General features: G+C 38.8%; 1 protein-coding gene across 5 annotated transcripts in view; it reads left to right on the forward strand.

Moving 5' to 3' along the window:
* GPATCH2L (G-patch domain containing 2 like) overlaps positions 1–19262 on the forward strand; it is a 55812-nt gene extending 36550 nt beyond the window's left edge. For 3 of the 5 annotated variants that reach the window (XM_025442305.3, XM_025442303.3, XM_025442304.3), the window contains 2 exons: positions 7865–7959; positions 14264–19262. In XM_025442305.3, the coding sequence (XP_025298090.1) occupies positions 7865–7959; positions 14264–14424 (256 nt within the window). In that variant the 3' untranslated portion in view covers positions 14425–19262. Of the gene's footprint in view, positions 1–7864; positions 7974–10016; positions 10145–14263 lie in introns of those variants that run through there. The other 2 variants (XM_025442306.3, XM_035720038.2) reach the window with 2 other exon arrangements.
* The last annotated feature ends 1705 nt before the right edge of the window (positions 19263–20967 follow it).

Raw genomic sequence — 20967 nt, forward strand, 5'->3', positions numbered from 1 at the left:
TTTTCTTAATAGGAAATCTCATTTCATACTCAGCATGAGCTCTTTGATTTGTTATTGTGTGGTGATTCCTTATGGAAGGTGGAATGCTGGACTAATCTTCACTTTGGAAGACTTCTGAGGTGAAGAAGAGAATGTCAGGATCTAGCACAGTGCCCAGCACATAGTGATTCACTTGCTGGGTAGGTGTTTGGGTAGTTGGCAGGGTACATGGATGAACTTCATAAACCAGCTGTTTTGGTTTGGTTGTTTTGGTTGCTGGTATTGGGATGTTGTATTAAAGTAGTAATACTTGTTATCCATGTTAGGAATTGCTGCTGCTCAAACAGCAGATGGTGTGATTGGTGTTCTGGTAGAGGCAGTGGTATTGCTGTCAAGGACACAGTTCTAGAATGGTAATAAGGAGCTAGTGCTGGAGGCAGCTTTTCCTAAAATGAGAGATTTATTGATTGTGAAGGATAGCTTTTCTTACCATGATTGCTGTAGAAAACCATAACTAGAACTTATCAAATGTTACATCTCTGTATGATGCACAAGTCACCAGTTGTGGTTTTTGAGTGTCGTGTGGCAATTTTGAGTTTTCTCCAACTTTCCTGACCTTTCCTCTATCATGGGTGGTGATACCACTTCCATTTATCCCTTCTTTAAGTTTTTAATTTCATGTTAGTGGGTATTAGTGTGAGGCAGTCCTGGATAAGAATCTTGGTTTTATCTGGGCAAATGACTTAACCTCCTGTACCTCAATTTTCTTATCTCGAAAATGGAAATATTCATTTTTTATTGGGCTAATGGGGATCAAAACAAAATATTTGACCATTTAGCATACTGGTAGCTAATATCATTTTTGTTACATTGCCACTACTACCATGTCCTTAGGATAATTACAGCTTTATAAACTTCAGGTTGGCTTCCAGAGTCATTTGCTAATGAGATGTCGTACAGATTCTTGAGGTGCATAAATAGCCTCAGATGGACTATAAGAGGAGGCATTTGGACAGTGTTTGAGTAAAAAAGAGAAACCTTCCTCCCATTAGAGAGTTGAAATGTGATAGCCTGTGCTCATTGTAATTCATTTTATCTGTTCACAAACGTTATGATCTGCATATCAGAGTTGTGTGCCCAGCTGGCTATGCCACTTGACAAGGAGTTTCAAAGAGCAAGAAGAAGACTCAATTCACGCTATTAATTTTGACCTTTGGTGCCATAGTAAACAGCCTCAGGTTTTACCTCAGGGCTAAGGGGAAAGAACTTTTTATTAGTCCCATATCTGCTGGAGATGCTGTGATGCACAGCAGCCCTTGCCCACCTCTTCAGTGCCTTAGCCTTGGCCATGTGTGAGGAAATGTTTCTGCTGTGATATTGTCCACAAAGCTGCCCTGTCCTACTGGAACTTCCTGTCATAGAGTGTACAGCTCTTGAATCTTTTGTCCTTCACCGGATGGTCTTGTTGACAGCAGCTCTCAGCTGGCTGGCATCTTACTGCCTGAGCGGGGCGATGAAAGCATTTTCCCTCTCCGGCCACTGTAATGGACCCAACTTTCCGATCGGTGCAGAACTTTTCTGCTCCTGTGGGGTGGCATGTGACCACTCTGAGATATATGCCAACCTTGGCCCAGCCAAGGGAAGGAGCATGCAGAGACTTTTCAGGTGCTAGTGAGCTGTTTGGCCCTGACTGCTGCAGGTTAGGTTTGTGGATTAGGTTTGAGTGAAAACACTATTAGAATTGCTGGGATCTCTTCCTGTTAGATAAGCCTCCTCTGTGTCCTCTAATTGTGGTTTTCTGTCACTAGCTGCTGCTAATGTCAGGCCCAGACCCTATACTGTGTGCAAATCTCAGAAAATAGTTCCCTTACTGGGTGTTTCATAAATGTCAGTTAACCCCAAAGATAAAATCACATGTGAGGAAGGAAGGAATTTACTTCCCTAAATTTAATCCTCCTTTCCTTCATTTTACCTTAGCATTTTGTTCTTTGATTACAGCTCAATGTCTTGTATCTGTTCTTTACACATCGACCTTCCTCACTATGTCGCTCTGGGGGGGCGGGCCCTCTGCTCGGTCATCTTGTGTATACCCTCTCCACATCCAGCAGAGTGCTTTACATAGGGTAGGCCTCCATAAATTTGTGTTAACAATAATTGAGGGGAGTAGATTAGTAATTAAGGAGAATAATTGGAATATATGATATATATGACCTTTGGTCCTTAGAAATATCAATAATTTTTTCTCCCGATATTACTTGTTTGTATGTGCCTAAGAAAAAAAATACAGCAAATAAATACCTTTTCACAAGAAATTTTTTTTTTATTTTCCATGTTAAATAAGTGAACTTTTCAATGGATTTTAAAATTGAGTGATTTTTTGAAGGTGAACTATTCCTTAAATTGGCTTGCCATTGACAGATAAAGACTGTTTTCACTCCTAAGGAGCGACTCTAAACATCTTTGTTCTGAATCTAAAGCAGCCACTTCAGTTATTTTTTGCCAACATTGGTTCTATTAAACATGCATGTATTTCTCAAAGTAATTTTTTTTCCCCCTAAAAGTACATTCCTGCCCCAGGGACATAGTGATCTGCCCAGTTTCCTAAGTAACACTGCAGTTTTAACAACTCACCTGATCTTTCAGTTACCTGCACTGAAAAGTGAAATAGAAATGTTGTGTTTATGTGTGGATACACAGAATACTCTTTCAATTAATTGCTAATCTTCAGCATTCACCTTCACATTTATGAAATGAATTTAGTTACTTTTCCTGAAGTCAGATTTTTTTTTTTTTGAAGTCAGATTTTTAAAGACTGTATCTGTTGCTCTTAATGCTCATTCCCGACCCCTCACCCCACCCCTCATTAGTCCTTTTTGGCCAGTGCTGCTGGATGTGGTATTTTTAGGGGAAATACTTATGCCTGTGAAAGGAGGAGTGCCCCCAAGAACTCCCGAGGCCCAGATTAGATGATACAGAACCAGGGTAGCCTGTCTTTTCTCTAGGGTAATTGCTTGTATACTAGGGAACAGCATTTTTACTTAAATTAATTTTCATTTAATCATTCTGTTATTCTTTAGGTTAAATTTTTAGATCTTTTATTAACTGGTTGGCTTTGGGAATTTGGCTTTTTTTTTTTTTTTTTTTTTTTTTTTTAACTCAGTAATTTACACAGCAGGTAGAAGCTTACTGGTTCTTCTCTCACCCCAGCGTGGTGGGCATGCATATTTTGTAAAAATCTGCTTACGTGATTCTGATAACCATTGCCACTTCTATTGAGAAAGAAGTTTTCACCTGGTAGAAATTTCAGCCGAACTGATACTTAGCCTTTTGGCCCCCTGAATAATTGAAAGATTCCCCTTCCTGTACATACAGTACATGATTTGCAACACAGGAATGACTGTATACTGCTCTTGACAAAGAGTTTTTTAAAATCTTGTTAAATCTTCTACCTGTTATACCTCCAAGGGAGGGGGCTGTGTGTATTGGTGAGAAGGGAAAGCTCTGACTTTCCCTGTCCTTTGTGAGAGCTGTTTGCGTGTTGACCCTTTTCAATTTCTATCTTGTGAAAGTAGACAGATACCATCGAAGCAAACGAACACAAATTAAAGACACAACACACTGGGAAGAAAGGGAGCCAAATGAAGAGTGGGGGAAGGTCATATTTTTTCCCCTTTCCTTAATTTCTTATGTCTGTAGTTATTGATATGGAATTATTTGGGACAAATGGAAATTGGAACTGCCTCTTGAATAGGGAGCTGGGGCTGCAGCAGGTGCATACTCCCATGCTCAGGATCCCAAAAATAACACAAGGGGCCCTTCCAATACCACATGGATTATTCTCCACTCCTGAACAGGGTGTCCTAATGTTCGGAATGTGCTATACAGCATGGCAGGTTCCATGTCCTGTCTCCTTTTTAAGTCCTCTTGCTCTAAGCTCTAAGCTCTGGGTCTCCAGGCTTCTGGGTCTCTTTCCCTCTTTGTCCTGCAAGGTCCCTTCCAGGCAGACAGAGCCCTCAAAGGGAAAAATAGATTTTTCCCAAGCTGTGAACTCTACTAATTAGTAGTATTCACTTAAAACCAAAAAGAAGGAAAATGTCTTATTGTCCTTTGTAATAATTTGACTGTTTCTCTTTTTCCTTTCCTACATCTTAACTAGTAAGGGGTGTAGTGAGAGACAAATATCCCTTCTGTACTCAGACCTAAGGTGTAATGTTATTTAACTTCTTAGGAAATAGCTCTCCAACCTGGAAATGGTCTTAAGAGAAATGTGTTAAGAGGGAAGGAGCATTAAACTGAGTCTTAGGAATGAACATGGCTTCTCTTTATCCCTGCCTCATTTTCTCTGTTATCCAGATTCTGTAACTAGAAAAGCCGTGTGGCTGGAAGTAAGACTAGGCTACTAGGTCCTATAGGGATGAGACTGTCTCTTGTTCACCACCTCAGTAAAAGCAGTGAACAATGAACGAAGCAAAAAGAACCTCCTGAGCAGAAAGGAAAAATACATACTTTTACAACAAAATAATGTGGTTGACTTCATAAGCTTTATTACCTGGCTGGGTTCCTTACAAAACCTTCAGTTCATTCCTAAGTTATCACCAGAGAATTTTCAAAGTTAGAAGGATTTAGAATGTTCAGGCCAACCATGAAGAATGAGAATGGGGTGATAGAAGTAGATATTTACCACAGAAACAAGTAACAGGTTGGAGGCTTAGCAGTCAGAGGTCATTTAATGTAGGAACAGGTAACCCTGAAGCCCTCCATTACCATCACTGAGTAGGGCAGAGTGGGGATCCAAGAACCAAGGCCTGAAGGGGCGGAGTATGGTAAGGACCACCTGAGTCTTTGTATCTGCAGCAACCCCCTAAGATGTAGTACAGTGTAATGATCTATATGTGTAGTGGTAGGTAAGTAATACTTATTTTCATTTTACTAAAATAAGCGTTTTTAAAAACACCATATTGCTATTTAAAATGATTAAAAGTTTAAATATCTTTGTACATAAATGATTTCATCTTTTTATTCCCAAATGTGTCATTTCTTGAAAATGTGAGATAAATGTTACTGACTAGGTCAGTAAAGGAGGGATAATAGGGGCCCTTAACTGTCTTACTGAAATATATCAAACATACGAAGCTGAAAATGATGGATGGTGTGGAAATAAAAGGCAGTATTTATTTTGTTCAGTCCAAGTGGATACTCCAAGAATTAATATCTTAAGCTGCCTTGAGTACTTTTCTTACTCTTTTCATTTTGCATCTCATAAAATTAAACATTTTGCATCGATCTTGAAGAAGCAATGTTTTTGTTTTTCGTTTTGCAGTTTTTTAAATTAGACTTTTTAATGAAGGATGATGAAATCACATTCAAGTAACCTGCATCCAGATCCAGAAACAGAGCATTATCAGAAAGAACCCCAAAAGCTCCTGGTGCTTTGTCTAGTCACTATCCCTCCTCCCCTCTGCCCCACAGCTCAAGGGTAACCACTGTCCTGACATCTAATAACATAGTTTAGATTGAAAGGATATTAACGTTTAATCTAAAAAGTTTTGGAGAGTCCTTTAATGAGCTTAAGGTAAAGAAGCATGAATATATCTTACTACCCTTTATTTGACTTGTTTTTCTTTCTGAAGTACTTGAGAAGGATGATTGGATTAGAGCAAAGTGGGGCAGCCTGGGTGGCTCAGCGGTTTAGCGTCGCCTTCAGCCCAGGGCATGTTCCTGGAGTCTTGGGATCAAGTCCCGCATCGGGCTCCCTGCATGGAGCCTGCTTATCCCTCTGCCTATGTCTCTGCCTCTCTCTCTCTGTGTCTCTCAGGATAAATAAATAAAATCTTTAAAAAAACCAAAAAGGATTAGAGCAAAGTGGTCATTTTGAGGTCAGATCTGTATGTACTCCAGTACCATGTTTATGAAAAAGATGGGAGTCTTTCTCTGTTTTAAGAAAAACCAAATTTTGGTTTTGAGAATCACTCTCTTCTCTGTCTGTATCTTTGGCTTCAGAGGGAATTACCTCCTCTCCCTTTAGACTGAAGGCCTATCTATGATATTCCATCATCTGTGTTTCTTGTTATTAAACCAACATGCTGATTTATTCTCAGGACTTTGATAAGGTATAAAAAATGAATTGTTTTCCCCTACTTTACACATTAATATTTACATTTCACTTTGGGCATTCAGAATTAACTATTCATGGCTTGGGATACTTAAAAGTTAACTCTTTTCCCACATGGAAGAGAGGGCTATCAATACAAGGTGACTTGGATGGTATTTCCCCAAACATGGGCTTTATACTGTAAATCTCTGCCTATTGTAATGTTGTTTGCATTCCGAAAATCTTATGATTTCAGTTAAATTCTTTTCTTGCTTAAAAATGAATTGATTCTTAAGATTTTGCATATAGAGAAAAGAATATATATTTACATGCATGCTTTTACTTATTTTTTTTTAAGATTTTATTTATTTATTCTTGAGAGACAGAGAGAGGGAGAGGCAGAGACACAGGCAGAGGGAGAAGCAGGCTCCATGCAGGGAGCCCAGTGTGGGACTTGATCCCAGGTCTCCAGGATCACGCCCTGGGCTGAAGGCAGTGCTAAACCGCTGAGCCACCTGGGCTGCCCCCATGCATGCTTCTAAACTGTGGAGCTTGCCAGATTGGGAGCCCTCTGAATAGGAAAATTTGTCCAGACAGTTATCTTGGTGCTTTGTTAACTAGGTGGTCTTAGTTTTGACTGAAGTTCTAGTATTAAGATCATTAAGCCATGAGACTTAATCCCCAGCTGGGATTACCAAATAGGAGTTCAGTCTGGTATAATTTTACTAGATTCCTTTTTATATGTTACATACTCTATTTTTTAAAAATTGTGGTAAATATATATGACATAGAATTTGCCATTTTAGCCACTTTTAACTGTACAGTTGACTATTTGGTTTTTAGAACTTTTATTCATTCATATCAGTTCTTGTCAACAGATATTTAATGGCCGTCAGCTAAGTGCCTTGTGCTGAGGTTAGTAGATCATTGGAAAATTATGAAAGAAATATAAATATGGTCCCTGTTCTCTAGGAGATTAAGCCTCATTAGGGAAACAAGATATATGTATACCAGTTAAATAATGATTCATGGTGAGTAAGGCCTTGAATGTTCAAGGAAAGGTGAGAATCAACTAGGTCCTTAATCAGGGGTAGGATCTGTCTAGTTTGAAGAAGGAGGAAGTTTCAGGCAACTAAAATAGCATACCAGCTGTTTAGTGTTAAGTCCATTGTCTTTCAGACAGTCTTTTGCTTTTTTGCAAGCTTTGAAATACCCACTGTTTTGTTACTAGAGTATGCTGAATATTCAGATGAGGGATTATATTATTAGCAAGTAATTAATATTTTTAAAAATCACAGAAATCAAACTTATTTAACTTGTGATACAGACACTTAATAGTGTCTATAAATCCAGATTTATAGTGATAGAAGGGTTAAAATTGCTATTAAAATTCTATGCAAATATCTGTGTTCATGCAGCATTAAACTTTTCAATATATTACCACTTGGGAGTAGGTATTTCATTAGTGAGTTTAGAACAATTGCAGTTATAGTTTTTATGAAAAATAATTGTACAAAAATCAGCATGTAATGAAACACATTTATTGAAATTAATCTTGAGTGTCTGCTATTCTGAAATTAGGTAAGAAGTTTAGAATGGGTATATATTGTGCATAAAGAATGAGTTATGATTAATCCTGAATAATCTTGTACGTGACACTTGATGACAAAGAATGGTGCCTGTCTTGTTAGTGTATATCTGTATTGGGTCAGGGATTTTATCTGGGCTGAACATAATGTCTTACAATAAGAATTACAGAGTGAAAACAATGTTTTTTCTTTCTCATATCTGCAGACAGGCAAACATACACTTGGGACCCCCATGTTCACGTGACATCAAGAGGAAGCGGAAACCTGTGGCCACAGCATCTCTCTCTACCCCAAATGCAGGTAACTGTATGTAGTTATCATTTATTGAGCACCTACTGTGTGTCAGGCACTAAGTTATGTTTTATATACCTTTTATATACCTTTATGTTTTATATAACTTTTATGATAAGCTAGATCATTTTATTTCCATTTTACTTGGGGAAATGAGAATGTGAGAGGAATTTGCCCAAGGTCACACTCATATTAAGAATTCAAGCCTAGGGCAGCCCCGGTGGCTCAGCAGTTTAGCGCCATCTTTGGCCCAGAGTATGATCCTAGAGACCCGGGATCAAGTCCCACGTCAGGCTCCCTACATGGAGCGTGCTTCTCCCTCTGCCTGTGTCTCTGCCTCTCTCTCTCTCTCTCTCTCTCTCTCTCTCTCTCTCTCTCTCTCTCTCCCCCCTCTCTGTGTATTCTCATGAATAAATAAATAAAATCTTAAAAAAAAAGAATTCAAGCCTAGTTCTCTCTAACCCTGAAATCTGTGCTTTTACACTGTGTCATGTGGCTTGTTTGAATCCCGGTATTCTACAATCAGCAATCTTTAGTCATCTGTGCTTTTGTCCTAGCACAGATAGGAAATTAGGTCTGTGTTAATGAAAATCCAGTTAGGGTGGTGGTTTATTCAGTAGCCAAGGAGTCACATGGATTTATTTACTCTCTTACTTGGTACATAGTATAATAACTTCTCACTGTTTTTATGTGTAGTAGAGTGCTAATACTTTTACTAGTCATGAAATTTCTAATTAAAAACTATTTTTCAAGTTAAAACCTTTTAGCTTTCTGGGCAAAACCTGTTGGTTGGAAACCAAAATAGTGATTATCTTTGGTGAAGGGGTAGTGACTAAGAGAGGACATAATCAGAAGTCTGAGAAGTGCTCTATGTCATCAACTGGGTAGGAATATATTTTTACATATATATGTATATTTTTACATATATATATGAGTTGTATGTTTATGATTTATACACTTTACATGTATGTTATCCTTAAAAAATTGGGGGGTAGTTGCTATTTATATCAGAAATAATACTGAATGTAGGTATTTTTCTTTGAAGTTAAGAAAAGGTAGTTAAACATAATTGGTAATCAGGAAATACTGTGTTATTTCAATACAGTTGAGGATGAATTGCTCCGGATAAAAAGATCATGTCTGTTTGTATGACCTATCAGAAATACCTATAGTTACTTTATTGATGATGGTGAATTCACTCTGAGGAAACTGAGTATATCATAGATTATTTTCTTCAGAAAATACTATGTATTATATAGATCAGATCAGTTGATTGATGAGTGAAGAGTAGAGTTCAGAAATAGGAAACTCTGTCCCCCTCCCTTAATTTAGAAAGTTTCAACATACTTTGAAATTGACCTCTTTGAGCTTCTGTTTGGGGCAGCTGCTTGATAATGGTTCTTACTGGACAATCTTAATCACATGTCTGATAATTATAATAAATTTTTTCTAGTGATTTCTACATGGCCATGCTCTGAGCTGATTACTTTGCATGGATTATTTCACTTAATCTTTGCAACAAGTAAAAGGGAGATGCTGTTTTTTGTTTTTGTTTTTTTTCCTAGGGAGATGCTGTTTTTATTCCCAATTTACACCTGAGAAAATTGAGGCTTATAGAGAGAGGTTTAATCCCTTGTCCAAAGTCACATGGATGATAAATTGTGGGGCCAAGGTCAAATTGATTTCCCTATGACGCTAGTGAGCCTGCCCTCTTACATACTTCAGGTATTTTGTGTTATGTAAGATAGCATTGGTTCCAAATTAAGACTGTATCAAAATCCAGTCTGTGGTATTGGAAGTATTAAAACACAGTCTCCCCTCTTTTATCTTTTGTTCTTTCTTCCCCTCAATATCCAGCTTCTATTTTTAGCTTTTAATGTTCAGAAGACAACTGTTGAGAAGAGTTTAAAAACCTATTCCATACTCAAATCAGGAAATGTTACTGGGGGTACTAAACAAGACTTCGGCATTAAGCATTTCTCCTACTGAGCCCAACTCCTCCTCTCACTTGTTGACTAAGGTCTGCTTCACTGAACATTTTCTTTTTTTTCTATCCACAACCTGAGTGCCCCATGGAGGTGAAGGACACAGCCCGAGCCCGCGCCATCAGTCAGTAGAACAAATGGGCTTGCTCTGCCTAACATCGGGCCATCTCGGATTCCACCTCTTTTATAGAAATGAGTGATGAAGAGAGGTGCGTTCCGCTTTGCCGCTGTATTAATACACATCAGGGGCCAGCTCCTGGCACTAAATCACGCTACTGCATACATCTGTTATCGGACTCTTCACCAGTGTGATGAACACGACTGCAGATAGAGGCTTCCTTGTGTCATTCTTTATAGGATTTTCCTAAAAGAATAAATAGCTCAGATCTCTGCCAACACTCTCCCCTGTCACTGTGATGAATTCAGCTTCTTTCTTAAACATGCAGCCACAAATCTTTTCCCTTTTCCCCACCCCCAATGGTGGAAAGTTTTGAGTTGAGATTGACTGAATTTAAAGGTATTAATAAGGCTAGAGAGGTGAAGAGCAGAAAAGAGTAACTTGTCTTCCTTGTCTTTTTATATTAATACTCAGGAAAGACCAGAGAAAAAGACCTTTTCATTAGGGTCATTAAGTAGATTCTTCTTGAAAGAGTAGCACCTTTATTTTCTTCTTTTTATCTCCACTCCCCTTCCCTTTATGGCTTTATAACCTGCACAGAACCACCCTTGGATTTTAGCAAGTAACTGTGTAAACCTGCTTCTGTTTCCATAATAGCAGAACAGGGAATGCCCAGAACAGAACAGGGGAAGTCTTTACCTCATGCTGAAGTGAATTGGCTCTGTATGCTCTTAAAGAATGTAATTGGAAAAGAAAAGATGGGTTATTTTCCTCTAAGATTTGAGATTAGCTATAAGAAAGAAACATAAGAAACTCGAAAACCAGATTTCTTTTTTTTTTTTTTTAAGATTTTATTTATTTATTCATGAGAGACACACAGAGAGAGGCAGAGACACAGGCAGAGGGAGAAGCAGACTCCATGCAGGGAGCCCGATGTGGGACTCGATCCCAGGACTCTAGGATCACACCCTGGGCCGAAGGCAGGCGCTAAACCACTGAGCCACCCAGGGATCCCGAAAACCAGATTTCATTTCTGAGATGATTTTTCTTCATCAGAATGACAAGAATGGAACCTTTGGTGTACGAATCCCATTCCTTCAAAAATTAAACACATGGCTCTAGGTAAAGGAGAATTAAGCGAATGATAAAGACATTGTATTCAGAGCCCTATTTTGGCCATTCCCAAAGCCTCTTCTGACCTTCCTGTCCCTGGTGTAGGTTATGTGCCCGTAGAGCAGCAGTTGGAAGGGTACCCAGCAGTTAATCTGTTAACTAGTTAGATCAGATTCCAAATACCAGGCCAGTGCTAGTAGAGATACATTTGCAAGAGCAGGAATTTTATCTCTTTTGCTCACTTCTGTACCCTGAGCATCTAAAAGAATACTCAGCACGGATAATGGTCTCAGTAGATATTTCTCATATGAATAAGTGAATAGAATCTTAAAGCTGAAACAGTTATTCTAAAAATTATTCTTACCCTGTGATGGGATTCAGGAGTTCCATTGTAGGTCAGCCCTTGTCTCAGGTGTCATAGGGCAGATTCTTATTGCCCTTTTTTTTTTTTCTTACTGCTCCTTTTTAACATTTAAATGGTTTTTAAAGTTAAAAGTGTTTTTTTTTCAGTAAATATTAAATGGCTATAAAAACATTTATAGAAGATATACAAGGTGTCAAGAAAAACAACAGCATAAATATCCATGTACCTACCATCTACTTTAAGAAAATGAACATTACCTATAAAATCCTCCCACTGTCCTTTTAAGTAACCATTGTCCTGATATGGTTTTTTGGTTATGTGAATATGTTTTTTGTTGATCATTTATCATTCCTTGGGAGTTTTTTCAGATAGCTTTAACAGATACATAGCTCTCTAAGCAATGTATTGTCTAGTTAGCATTTTTTGGAGACTTGTGTAAATGGGATGTCTTATTTTATAAGTTATAAGTTTCATCCAGTTATGTTTTGAAAATCATTAATGTTGTATCCTGTCAGAGTCCTTTTTTTTTTTTTTTTACTGCCATGTACATATGGTATTCCATTGTATGATATGAGGAGCATACTATAATTAAGCATTCCTGGACATTTGTATTATATCCCATTTTATGCTATTGTGAAAAACAACTGCATTGTTCTGGGAGAGCCATGTGCAAAATTGTTTCTGGGTTACTTCACACTCCTTAGGATGGCTATATCAAGGAACAGGAAACAACAAATGTTAGGAAAGATATAGAGAAATTGGAACCCTTGGGCATTGCCAGTGGGAATGTAAAATATTGCAGCCACTGTGAAACAGAGAATGGTGGTTCCTCAGCATTGTAAACATAGAACTGCCATATGATCCAGCAATTCAGTTTCTAAGTGTATACCCAAAAGAATTGAAAGCATGGATTCAAACAGGTATTTGTACATCCAAGTTCATAGCAACATTATACACAAGAGCTAAAAAGTAGAAGTGACCCACATGTCTCTTGCTGGATAAATCAATAAACAAAATATGGTTTACACTTATAGCTATGGGAGTATTATTTGGCCTTGAAAAGGATGAAGATTCTGACATGCTATAGCATGGATGATGACATAATACTAAGTGAAGTGAGCCAGACACAAAAGGATAAATACTTTGTCATTCGTTATATGAGGTACCTTGAATGGTCAGATATGTAGAGACAAAGTATAGTAATGGTTGCCAGGGCCTGGGGAAGGAGGAGAGGAGGAGTTGGTATTTAATAGGTACAGTATTTCCATTTGAGACAGTGAAGAAGTTCTAGATATGGATGGTGGTGATGCTTGTACAGCAGTATGAGTGTACTTAATGCCACTGAACTGTATGTGTAAAAATTATTACAGTGGTAAATTTTGTGTTATGTGTATTTTACTGTAGTAAAAAAAAATATAGAGCAAAAACGTTTTCTTAGGATAAGGGTTTTTTTCCCTACTGCAGTTGAATACCATATAGTAATTGTAGGTACAGTTTTATGAAATTTATTTTCAGCTAAATATGAATGAGTGAGCATGTATGTGCATGTGTTTGTGTGAGAGGGAAAGACCGAGATTTGGGTTGTGGCGTCAAATGTATTTCTTGCTATTGTGGTTGAGGTTCCAAAATGTTTGAAAGCTGTTACCCTCAAGAAGCTCTTGCATATATGCCATAGAGTCATACCCTACAGATTTTTTTTTGCAGTAACTTATAGTAAGAACTCATACTTGAATATGTATGTGAGTGTACATGTAAATCTGAAATTCTTGAGTTCATTTTTGTATATCTTATTCTTTTTCATTAAGAAAAATATTACTGGTCATGACCTACCCAATTGACTTTGTGACCCACAATTTAAATATTACTATTCTAGTTACATTCCTAAGAGTAGGATTATTTGAGTGAGAAGGTAAAACTGAAAATTTTCTAGATTTTGCTGTATTTTAGTGTATGTTCATTTGCTCTAAACAGAGTGGGCGTGATGGTGGTTTGTACCATTCTGTTCAGGAGGCATTTGTAAATGTGAGGACAGTGGTCATCACAATGACTGAGGAGTGCTTTTAGCATTCAGTGAATGGGGTCCAGAATGGTAAGTGTCCTAAGATACACAGGACAACCCTGCACAAGCAATGATTATCATGTTGAGAATGTCTTTGGTGTCCTTGTTGAAAAATGCTGGACTTGAGTTTGTGATTTTTCTTATGATATGCTATTTATTGGAAACACTGTGTTACTGGAGGCGTAGCGTGTAACAGAAAGAGCCTAGGGCTTGAAGTCCAGTGTCTGAGTTTGAATATTGCTACCTACTTAACCAGCTCTGTTGGGTTCCTGAACAACATATCTGTTCTATCTTTGCCTCAGTGTTTTGATCCAGAAAATGGAGATGACAGTTCCTACCTCCAAGGGTTTGCATTAGGAAATCAGATTATGGTTGTACAGTATCTACATAGCATAGTACCTGGCACATAAGTGCAATAAATGATCATGACTACATTATGAATTTTTAGTATATGAATATGAATTTGTACTGTATTTATATATTTGTTCAGTTGAACCCATTTTTCTCAGGTACAGAAATACTTTACTGAGGAAAAAAAAAGCCTTATGTGGCCTCTTGGGTTCTTAAGTTATAAAATAAAAGGATTCAGAGAATTGTGCATTGATGTGTCTCTGATTCTAATTTGTCTCCCCTTGATCTCTCCTTCCTTCCTTTTATTGTAACCACCTTACCAGTGCACGTGGATGTAGTGGAGCCAACAACACCAGCATCACAGGTCCAGAAACCTCCAAACCCTGAGTGGTTGGTCAGGACCTCTGCCGCAGAGAAAGCCACTGACTCAGCTGCAGCTACATTTTTTAAAATGCCACCGGAAAAGAGCCCTGGATACAGCTAAAGAGCAGGATTCCACCCACCAGGAGCCACTGGGTGTTGTGAGATGCATCCTAGACTTGGTATTGCAGAGTCTTGCTTAACATAATTGACATTCCCAGTCCTTTCACCGCCAGGATGATCCTACTTCCAAACAAAGCAGTGGACTTTCTCTTAGAAAATCATGTTGTGGAAATCAGTTTTGTTTTGTTTTTTTTTAAAGTAAAGTATTGAAGCAGCAATTTTTTTTTTTTTAAAAAAAGGTCATCCTATGCTATCTTTGTTATGTTGTTATCATTGTCCCAACAGCTACCTACAGCTCCTTTTACAGAGCTGTTGCTTTTTGCAGGTATGTCTCTTTTCTTGAAAAACTAGTAACTGCTTTTGCATACTGTTTATGTAGAGCTTTTAATATCATTTGAAGAAGTCCCAAATTTGTAGCCAGTTCTAGACAGATGTAAACACTGAGTTAAGACCTGTGTGTGCGATTGTGTTTACAAGAGATAGAGTTTGCCTTTGAGCATGGTCTTGATTCACTGAGAGTGCCAATAAGCCAAATTCACCAAGTCCTCATTTGGGAGCTTCAGAGGAGACACCAGCAGCATGGACGGTGGGAACTTCTTCCATTTTTCTAAATGGCCCAATGGGATCTTCAGCAGCTGCACCATACTTTGCCTCATCTCCAGAGTTGGTGTTCTCCCATAGAAGGATATGTATATTCATAATATAATGAAGAAATGGTTTAGTTGTTCAGCAAACTTAAAATAGTCTGTGTATTGTGTCTTAATACTTCATGTCATAGTGTAAGCTTTTATGTACTAAATGGGATTTTTATTGTTAGCTTATAGGTCAATAACCTGTAGCAGAAATTCACACTCTATTATAATAATGGCTTCTTGGGGGCCATATTTGGGGAGAAAAATGTCTTTTTGACACGCCTTTATACTTGGCGTGTTTATGACGGCTCAGCTGCGTGTGGAGTTATATATACAGCCATGCCTGAAGTTGGATGCTCCTTTGTCAAAATGAGGAATAAGTGACTGCCTGGAGCTGCTGGAGAGAAGCCGCCCTTTCTAAAAAAGTATTATCAAGAGTGTCTGTCATTCAGGGGCCTAGTTGACAGAAGGGTTCTTTTTTGTACGAGTTGAGTACATTTACTTTGAAATACAGAGAAACGGTCCTCTAAATGCCCACTTCTCTGCTAACAGAACTCCCAGCCCCACCCCTGGGTATTTCCTGTGCTTCCTGAATAGGTGCTGAGTGCAACAGAGCCTCCTTCCCCCCAAAGCGCAGCTGTCCTCTTTCCTCATACAGAATGTGAGGGTGGGCTGCTCTCTCCTGTTCCCTTTAAAAAGGATAGTCCTTCTTAGTGCTAATGCCAGGATTTCCTTGTTGATGGGCACATGTGTGAATCTAGTTGGAGGGGGGATTTGAAACTAATTTAAATGGCACTTTCTGTAAGATGGATAACACATCAGTTGTCCATAACAAGAAGTCTGGTGGAGGGAGGGACAGATGGAGATTATGGGGTTGAGAAGTAGCATTAAAGCCAACCCAGGATCCCCAGGAGTCACCCCTGGTTCTCCTGTCATCCCTCGAGGCTGTATCCATAGCAGTATAGAAAATAAAGTGCCTGTTGAATATGAAGTGGCACTCCCAAGTTGTTTTAGTGCAGAAGGTGGGTTTTATTGTCATATGTGCATTCTTACCTAGTTCCCATCGTGTCCTCAGACACATTTCTGATGTAATTTGTTGGATTTCAGGGAAAAATCCATGGACATAATTTTCTTTGCGCTAAGCTCTGGCTCTTTAAGAGATAGGTCCTATGATCATGGCTTATTCAGACCTCCACAGTCCAGTTAGACTGTTGTTGCCAAGCAGTTCTCTTTTCTACCTGTGATTACAAATAATTTATATATACAACTTTGTTTACATTTTAAACATCTCTAGGATGTACTGCCATTTTACAGAGACGAAAATGGTCACAGAGTATAGCGACTTGCCCAAAAATCACAGGATCGAGTCAAGACTAAAATCCCAGATTTTCAGCCTTCCTCTGCCCTGGGTTATAATCTTTTGTTTTTCATTGATAGATCTGAGTCACTCTGAGACCCATAATTTTGAAACAGTGTGTCATGAATGTTTATTATCTTTCTTGGGCATGCTTTTCTACATATTTTGAATACATACAATGGGGACTATCCAAAAATGCCATATCTCCCTGTAATAAGTGGGGAAGAAAATTAATTGCCTAAGAAATAGCCATTAATACTTTGCAACACAGGGTTGTAAATTGTGCTCCTCATTTTAAGCTGCTGCATGAGCATGCTGACAGAATTATTAACCAACTTACTTTGCTTGTTTTCTATGAGTCAATTCCAAAGGAATAACCTTAGAATTGAGTGTTTTTTGAATCATAAATTTTAAATTTATTTTTTATATAGCAAAGTGTATGATACCATACACTGAGTAGTCTGTTACCTTTCAACAAAAGATATAATTTCAAATCAGGTTTTATAGTCTATTGAAAAAACTGATAGCATGACTTCCTTTGAGGATAATCATTGAGCTCACATGTATTTGATCTGCTCAGAAGTGGTAACTGGAGTGGAGTTCCACAGTTCTTACGTATTTCAGGCTTCTGATTTATCCTAGCTTGGCTTCACAATCTGCCTGTCTGATCTTCTGTATTTTCTACAAGGAGCAGAAGTCAAGACATTATCCACTTGCATGAGCATCATTATTAAAAATTAGTGTTGCTTATGCATTTAAGGGAATTTGAGATTGTTTTCCCGATGCAGCATTTTAAAGGGAACAGATTCATTTGCATCACAACTCTTGTGTTGCTTTTTTGGTAAGAACCCATGCAGAAGAGGGAATTAGCTGTTTACATGGTGCCAAATTTAGGTGGGGCAAAGTGTGATCTTTATTGAGTGGTGTGTGCTTGATAAATAAGGTGCATTTAACCTTGAAGTCTTTTGAAATCAAATGCAATTAAAAATATCAGACATTGTTTTACTGAGCTGTGAAACAGGCTGCAAACAAAGCCATTTGGCAGCAGAATGACCAAAAGCTGAAATAAAATTTCTTATTCTGTGATGCTTGTGGCATCCTTTTTGCTAATGAGTAAAGCTCCGCACTGACGACAGGTAATTAAACTATTTATGAATCCCACATAGATGACTGTGATCTATCTTCTTGCATTTTGGCATCAGAAACACAGTCTGGACCACAGCATTGGAAGTTCTGGAGCTGCAGAGGAACAGGGCTATCACAGAGGTCACTTGGAGTCGGACAAATTAGAGTCATGTGAAAGGAGCTAGGCTGGCAGTGTCATTGCTGATGTGAGGGCTTCTCCATTTGGCTCCAGGTGAGGGCTCCTGGTGAAGTTTGATCATTTCAGGTCTTTTCTTTAGTTTGGCTTCATTCCTGTGGTTTGAACCATATGCCTTTTGTTTCCTAGGGAGAAAGCTAAGTAGCAGCATTGGGAGCCGTAGTCAGTGTTCTGTAAGTCTGGTGAGCCTTATCAGAGCCTGGGTGAAAACAGTGGCTAGAACAGACTCTACCAGTGGTGGATATGGTCCAGTTGGGGGTGCAGTTTGCAGGGTGCATCTTGATGCATGGGGTGACAGGAGAGATGGTAAAAGCAGTTTGCCATTGGTGCCAGCTGCTCCCTTTATTAACGCTTGAGCTGTCTTGTCAGTATTTTCTTATCTCCTGCTCCAGTCATGCCAGCTAGTGGAGTTACTAATGGTGGTAGCAGTCAGGATGGGTCCCTACCCCATCAAGAAGTGGTACAGAGGGAAAAGGTGAGGGAATCGGTGGGTTCTGCTGTGACACTAAGTGCAAGGTGGCCCAGAGATGCTTTTACCTACATTAAGATCCCAAAACAGATGAATGTCAAATGCCTGGAAACAGCAGCATTGAAAAGAAGCAAGGGAAGTGAATGATCTTGCTGAAGAGTGTGGATTGTAAGGTTTTTAACAAGCCCAGCAAAACAGACCTCGGGCCAGAAGAAGAGCTTTGGCTGTCACCGCAAATAGACCTGATAAGCACTTGGCAAAACTGCAGGGTTTTTGGAGTGAAAACTTTTCCAAGCACACTATAAAAGAATGAGGCGGATCCCAAAGATGTTCACCAGGGAGGGCAATCTTGGCAAAGTCCCAAAGTGAGAAAGCATGAGGAAGAGAAGGAGAGATGCTTAGTCAGGGGTGCTGGGGCCCCTTGACCACCAGCAGCAGTACGTACTTGCCCCTACCAGACCCACTGAATCGGAAACTGAGGGTGAGCCTGGCAGTCTTACTAGCCCTTTGGGGGACTCTGGTGCACGCCAGTGATTTGAGAACCACAGACTGTGCTGTACTTAAATGTTTTAATATATGGGCATCCCCCTAAGCTCTGAGGTACACTTATATTTCCCTCCATAACTATAGACCTGTTTTGTGAATGATTCTTTGCAGAAACTGTTAATGTCTTTGTTTCCCATGCTTTTTCTTAAAGCCCTTAAAAGATCTCCTGGAAATACTGAGAATGAATGATGTAGAGAAAAATGCCATCAAGGCTATATTTAGGTGGATGGAAACAACCTTTAAAGTGGTTTAAAATATAACAATGAATTTTTAGTCTGTGAATGATAGTCGTTTTTCACAATAGACAGTAAAACATTTGTGTAAGGTACTGCCATCCATGATTTCATGATATTTGTTCATTACATCTTAGATTCCCAGGAAAATGTCGTGTATTCTCCAGCATGATAATGATGAAGTCTTTAAAATATGGCTGACAAAAATGAAAATAATTGGAAGAAAAAACCATCCTGAGTACATAGTGTTGTATAATAAATACTTGTTGTGTTATTGGTGATTTTTTGCTAGGACTTAATCTTGGTACTTCAGAGCATGTAAAAATCAATTTTCAGTGATCCACTTAATCACACACTATTGTCTTTGTTTTACATTTCAGTGATTCTACAGGGCTTGGTGGCCAATAGCAATCGCATGTTCTATTTTTTGTTGTTGTTGTCTAACTCATGGATTCAGCATTTCAGAATATGGTACTCTAATCCTAAAGCTTTGTAATGAAATCACAACCATTTTTTTCTTTGGGTTTTATTTGTATGAATGGGGCTAGGCTCTAATTTATGACTAATGCCCACAAACCCAAGTTTTCTCTGGGAATTTGTGTGGCCAAAGAGGAGTTCTCTGGTATCATTTCTCAGATGTTCATGTTGTTTTGTGTGTAGGGCTTAATTGATAAAGGTGATTAAGTGAGGGCTCAGATCTGGAGAAGAAAGTTTGTTTGAAAGAAGTTTGTTGTTACAGTTGCCCTGGAAACAAGGCACGGCTTGTCACTCAGGACCACAGGACGAACACCAGGTTTGGGTCAGGAGGCAGAAAGAAGACAGGAACAAGCAGTAGGTTTAGGCCAGAGCCTTTATTGGGGTTTCCTCTAGGAAGGCAAAGCATAGTGAACAGTCTAGAAATGGCTAGTTTGACTTATTCTGGGGCCTTTGGGCTGCAATACACTCTGTGGTTATCTGGTACCTGGGCCTGGGGTGATTGCTTCTGGAATGTAACAGGCCAGATGGAGGGGGTATGGCTCCATCACACCTGGTTAGTTTGCACATCAAAAGCATGCTACTGGCTGAATCCTTTGCTAAGAATCAGCTAGCCCTGGGAGGGGCAGTGTTTTCCCAGCCAGAAGGGTTTTTTTTTTTAAATCTGTTAAAACATTGTACTTTATAGAAAAGTAAAAAAAACCATGATTAACACATATGTGTAAGCTGCTAACCTCTCCTTTCAATCTTTGCAGTTTTTTAAAACACCATGTAATTTTTCTTTTCCATCTTGAAAACCAGTTAAAAATACCTCTGGCCAATAATGTTGTTACTGGATGCTTTCAAACTATGGGAATATAAAAAGATTTTTAAGATGTAAATTATGAAAATAAATGTTTTTTTTTCCTCCAGAAGTGAGTTCTGACCCTCGCAGATCCCTCATTCAAATGTTTTTAACTGAAAAAGAAAAAAATATCAGAAAACTTATAAATGGCCTTGATGGCTTTGACTTCAATGAACCCATTTTATGTAGAATCTATGTGTAGATTCTACATCTTGCTCCTCCCAGTGGGCCATGTATTTTTCCATGAACAATTGTCATGATTATGCAGACTTTGCCACCCTAAAATCATGGCAACATTTTGAACTGCTCTCAGTATTTATCCCAATCTTGTCGTCAGTAGCTATTGCAGACTGTGGCCATTTCTAACTCTTCTTACCTCTACCTTCTCTCAACCTCAGCAGCTAATCTCCCCCGTTCCCTAATAAGTAATAAAGCATTAGACAGGAGTACCCCCAATTGTGTACCCTTACATATACCCTTCCTCACTTCGTTCTTGTTCTTATCCTGCCCAAGACAAATCCCTTCTCCTATGCCCAGAGTCCCTCTTCTTGGATCAGATGCCTTGTTCAGTCTAGCTATAGCTTCTTACTCCTGACACAGCTTTGCATTTGAACATGTTTAAAGATTCCCTCTTGAAACGAAAACACCTTTTTGAACCCTTTGAACCT

This window comes from Canis lupus, chromosome 8, assembly GCF_003254725.2.
Source record: "Canis lupus dingo isolate Sandy chromosome 8, ASM325472v2, whole genome shotgun sequence".
NCBI classification, from domain to species: Eukaryota; Metazoa; Chordata; class Mammalia; order Carnivora; family Canidae; genus Canis; species Canis lupus.